Consider the following 4,415-nt stretch of genomic DNA (forward strand, 5'->3'; position numbering starts at 1 on the left):
TTCCTGTCTTGTCTTTTTATTTTAATGCAGATCCCTGTATCAAGCCTAAGGGACACAGTCCTGGAACTGGCAGTGTTTGATGAACACAGGAGGAAGTTCGATAATTTCAGTACACTAATGCTAGAATGGAAATCGTCAAATGAAACACTAGCTCATTTCGATAATTATAATTCAGTGGAGATGGTGGCAAAGGATGATGGCAGTGGGCAGACGCGGTTACACGGTACTGTGAAAACTCAACAGATCCTTTCATATACCTGCCACATGATTATGCACTAAGTATTTCCTTATGGGTGACGGTTTATTTTAGATTTTATCTTCTCCCACCTTTCATCTTTGATCTTTGTATTTTTTTAGAAAACGTAAAGGTAGATTTCCTTGTTTGCAAAGCTAGGGTCTAGGGTCCAACATTTCTCACAGGACATAAAAGTGAATTGGTTTTTAAATCTATTGATTGCCCATTATTTGCCTAAGATTATGGGAATATTATTCATTTGTCAGCCAATATTTATTGAGTGGCTACTACAGTAAGACCCTCTGCTAGGCACTTGGAGATATAATGGTAAATGAAGAAGATATAAATAATGTGACCACAGCCTCTGCCCTTATTGGCTTACAGTCTGATTGGGGAAGCTAGACTTTAAACACTCCAATTGTGTTAGGTGTTTTGAAGGGCAAACAAATTGTATTAGGTGTTTTGGGGTGCTTTAAGAGCTTACAACAGGAGAACCTAGTTTAGAACAAAGGTAACATATGTGCTGAGGCCTGAAGGGATGTTGGAAGGAGGAAACAGAGAGAATGAGCTGAATAAGGAGAGTGAGGCTGACTGAGAGAAGAGGCAAGAGTCCTCAGCGAGGTTTAAGAGGGCAGCAAGACCTCGTACATAATCACTCATCAGGCCTCTGCTTGTGTCACAATGGCTAATGTCCCACTCACCAAAGCAAGTCGCCTGGCCAAAGCCAGGGTCAGCGGGGATGAGGACCACTCAGGACACGGATCCCAGCAGGCATGATTCAGTGTGTGCACTTAAGTTAACAACCTATCACAAATCAATCCCCAAAGCAAAGACGACAGTGGTACAGAGGGCGACTTAAGTTTATGGCATGAGCATTTGAATGGGTGGTGTAACCATTCAACGGAATAAGAAACCCCAGAGAAGGAGATAAGATTTAGCCTTCCCCTTACGCACAGGGAGCTTAACACTGAGAAAGAACAAGAGCTTAGCTAGAGAACGTGGCAACGCAATGCTAATATGGAGATAATGCTGTAACAGTATAATACCAATGTATGTACAGTTTAGTGTAAAAGTGGTAGAGAAGAAAGACACTCCCTATACCTTCTAACAATCAATTACCAGATCCCATCAGTGTTATCTTCTAAGTACCTACTGGATTCATCCCTCCCTCTCTGACTCCATCCCGATGTCCTGATCACTGATCACTGATGACCTCATCACCTCTATCCTGCCCCACCGCAGTAGCCTCCTAACTGATCTTGTTGTGTCTCTGCTTCTCTCTAAGCCACCCTCCACACTACCGTCCAGACTCATCTTTCTAAAATACAAATCTGAATCTCTCTCTTAAAAGTATTATTTTTGGCTACTATTTAGAGAGCTCTTACAAAATGCCAGGTACTGCACTAAATACTTTATATACATTTTCTCATGCAATCCTCATAACAACCATGAGAGACCAGCACTATTATCCTGATTTTGTAAGTTTACTCATTCCTCAACGCTTCTTGTGTTCTTACTGAATTCTAGGCACAGTTTTAGGCCCTGAGATTATTACAGTTAATAGATGAAGCAGCAGACTGTCTGACATCAAAGCCTACAACCTACACCACTGACTATGCTGTCACCATATTGTCTTCAGGGACAATGGTCTTTCAGGATAAAATTCACATGCTGCAGCTTAACATACTTCATCATATGTTGAAGATAAAATCAGAACGTACCTGCATAAAGTGGCAGATGCATGTTAGTGAAATTTTTAAAAAGAAAGGAAAAAAATTAATGAGTAAAAGCGGGATCAGATTATGGAAAGCTTCAAAAGTAGTTTAAGGAGTTTGGATTGTTCTAATAAGGGATAGTTAGCCATTTTAAATTTTTGAGTCAGGGACTGACATGACATTTACATACACAAAACATTGGGTTGTCAGAAAAGTCATGACGTATTTTTTTCTGTTTTTCATTGCAAAAATGCATCATGACTTTTTTGACAACCCAATAGTTTAGGAGACTGAAAGTCCCCAAAGGACTATCTCTGTGTTTCTCACTCTCATTTTTAAAACAAACAAAAATTTCGCTATACATCCTTGTCAGCCTATCTTTGGACTCACAGACCCTTAGAGCTAGAAGAATTGTAGATTTTGCCAGCCCCATCCCTCATTTAATAAAAGAACTAAGAAATAGAGTGATGGCCCAGGGTCACGTAGGAATATAGTGGCAGAGTCAGCACAAACACCCAGCTTGCTGATTCTTGTGTATTTTCCCACTCAGTATTTTTCTGTCCCTGTGATAAAACACCATTTGAAAAAAGCTAAGGCAGCATTTGGCTTTTTAGAGATGCTTCCATGCTCCGCGTGTCATTGTACTCACAGGGTATTTCTCTGCACGTCTTCAGGTCATCAGCTCCTCAGAGCACATCAGATAAAAGGAACGGTACACATCGGAGTCAGTTTTGTGGGCTATCCAGAGCAGAAGAGTCCAGAGGTAAGTGGAGATTGTGATATAAGAAACAGCAAGCGAAATAACTGAAATTTCAGGCTGTTCTTTAAAAGGCGTATGCAACTGATGTAACTCTGGGCACTGAGCTCCTCGATGATTCTGTTGTCTTCGGCACTTGAAAGAGTTCTGGAATCTTCTCTCACTGAGCTGAGGAACTGAAAGTGTATATTCACCTTTGTGCTTCTTACTGCCTTTCTAGGAACGCTCCAGCCTGCCCAGATCTGCATCCGTGGAGCTGCTCCTGGTGGAGGACGTGACCGTGATGCCTGAGAATGCCACTATCTACAACCATCCTGATGTGAAGGTGGGAGCTGAACGGGGCTGCTTAAATGGAATCATATCGGACGGGACAGTACTAGGCTATTAAAATTCACAGCATAACAATTAAACAGCTTACATATGTGTTGAAAATCATGGATACACATATGCACTTACAGTAATTAATATCCTCAGCAGTTTACACTTTAATCATATTTTGTCTGTGGTCCGTTGACTTGAATCTTTTAATCCCATACTCTTTCTTAGTTAGATAGTTCTTTTCTTTGAATTATTTATAAACCAAAGGGAATGGAATATTGTGTGTCTGATTTTTCCACAGGAAATATTTAGCCTTGTGGAAGGATCTGGTTATTTTTCAGTCAACAGCAGTGAGCAGGATGTTGTCACCATCACTTACATGGAAGCAGAAAGCTCTGTCCAGGTGAGTTCTAGAGACATTTCCCAGACTGGCCAAAGCCATTTTAAGAAAATGGTTGGAAAAATTCTATTGGGTGTCTCAAACTAGTTACAAAAGTAACATTTGTTTCTTTTTCTTTTTTTAACCTATATAGATTCTTCAACCAAAAATGAGTGTTGTTTGTTTGTTTGTAGCTAGCTGCAATACTGGGCTTTTTTTTTTTTTAATTGGGGAACAGTATATTTTTACAGGACCCATCAGCTCCAAGTCAAGTAGTTGTTTCAGTCTGTTGGGTTGTCGGAAAAGTCATGACTCATTTTTGCAATGAAAAACAGAAAAAGTACATTTTGACTTTTCCGACAACCCAATAGTTGTGGAGGTTGCATCTCAGCGGCCTATGTGGGGATCAAACCGACAACCTTGGTGTTATGAGCCTGTGCTCTAACCAAGTAGCTAACCAACCGCCCCAATCAATACTGGGCAATTTTTTATTCTGGTTGAGCTGAGACAGTATAAGAGACATCTAATTATAAGATTTCCATTAAAAGAAGGTTCATTTTGGGCCCGCCGAGTGGCATGTTGGTTAGGAGTTGGCTTGGGATGCCAGCTCTGAGCAGCAGGGCCCTGGTTCCGATCTTACATGAGAGCCAGTGACGCTGTGCCCTTTACAGCTAAGATGGTGAAGAACAGCTTGACCTGGAGCTGGGCTACTGTGAGTCGCCAGCAACAACGTAGGCTACAGCGGGGCTGCAGTGGGCTGCCGTGGGTTACTGTGAGTGGCTGGCAGCCGGCATGAGCAGCCGGCAGCCAGCGTTAGCTGCCAAGAGCCACCATGAGCGGCCATCCAGTGGCCGGTGAGCAATCTGCCTCACCTGGGAAGAGCGCAATGATAATACCAACATGGGCCAGTGAAGCGACGTCTTCCACAACTAGACTGAAGAACAAAAGGACAGCAACTTGTCTGTTCCCCTTTCCCGATTCCCCAGTGCTGTTCCTACCCCCCAATTCCCC

General features: G+C 42.2%; 1 protein-coding gene across 1 annotated transcript in view; it reads left to right on the forward strand.

Annotated features, from left to right (window-relative positions):
* NUP210L (nucleoporin 210 like) overlaps nucleotides 1-4,415 on the forward strand; it is an 85,010-nt gene that overhangs the window by 34,368 nt on the left and 46,227 nt on the right. Inside the window, exons 16-19 of the mRNA XM_019627298.1 lie at nucleotides 31-223; nucleotides 2,625-2,713; nucleotides 2,928-3,032; nucleotides 3,327-3,428. Coding sequence (XP_019482843.1) covers nucleotides 31-223; nucleotides 2,625-2,713; nucleotides 2,928-3,032; nucleotides 3,327-3,428 — 489 coding nt within the window. The remainder of the gene's footprint in view (nucleotides 1-30; nucleotides 224-2,624; nucleotides 2,714-2,927; nucleotides 3,033-3,326; nucleotides 3,429-4,415) is intronic.

Source organism: Hipposideros armiger, unplaced genomic scaffold (assembly GCF_001890085.2).
Source record: "Hipposideros armiger isolate ML-2016 unplaced genomic scaffold, ASM189008v1 scaffold_729, whole genome shotgun sequence".
In the NCBI taxonomy this organism is placed as follows: Eukaryota; Metazoa; Chordata; class Mammalia; order Chiroptera; family Hipposideridae; genus Hipposideros; species Hipposideros armiger.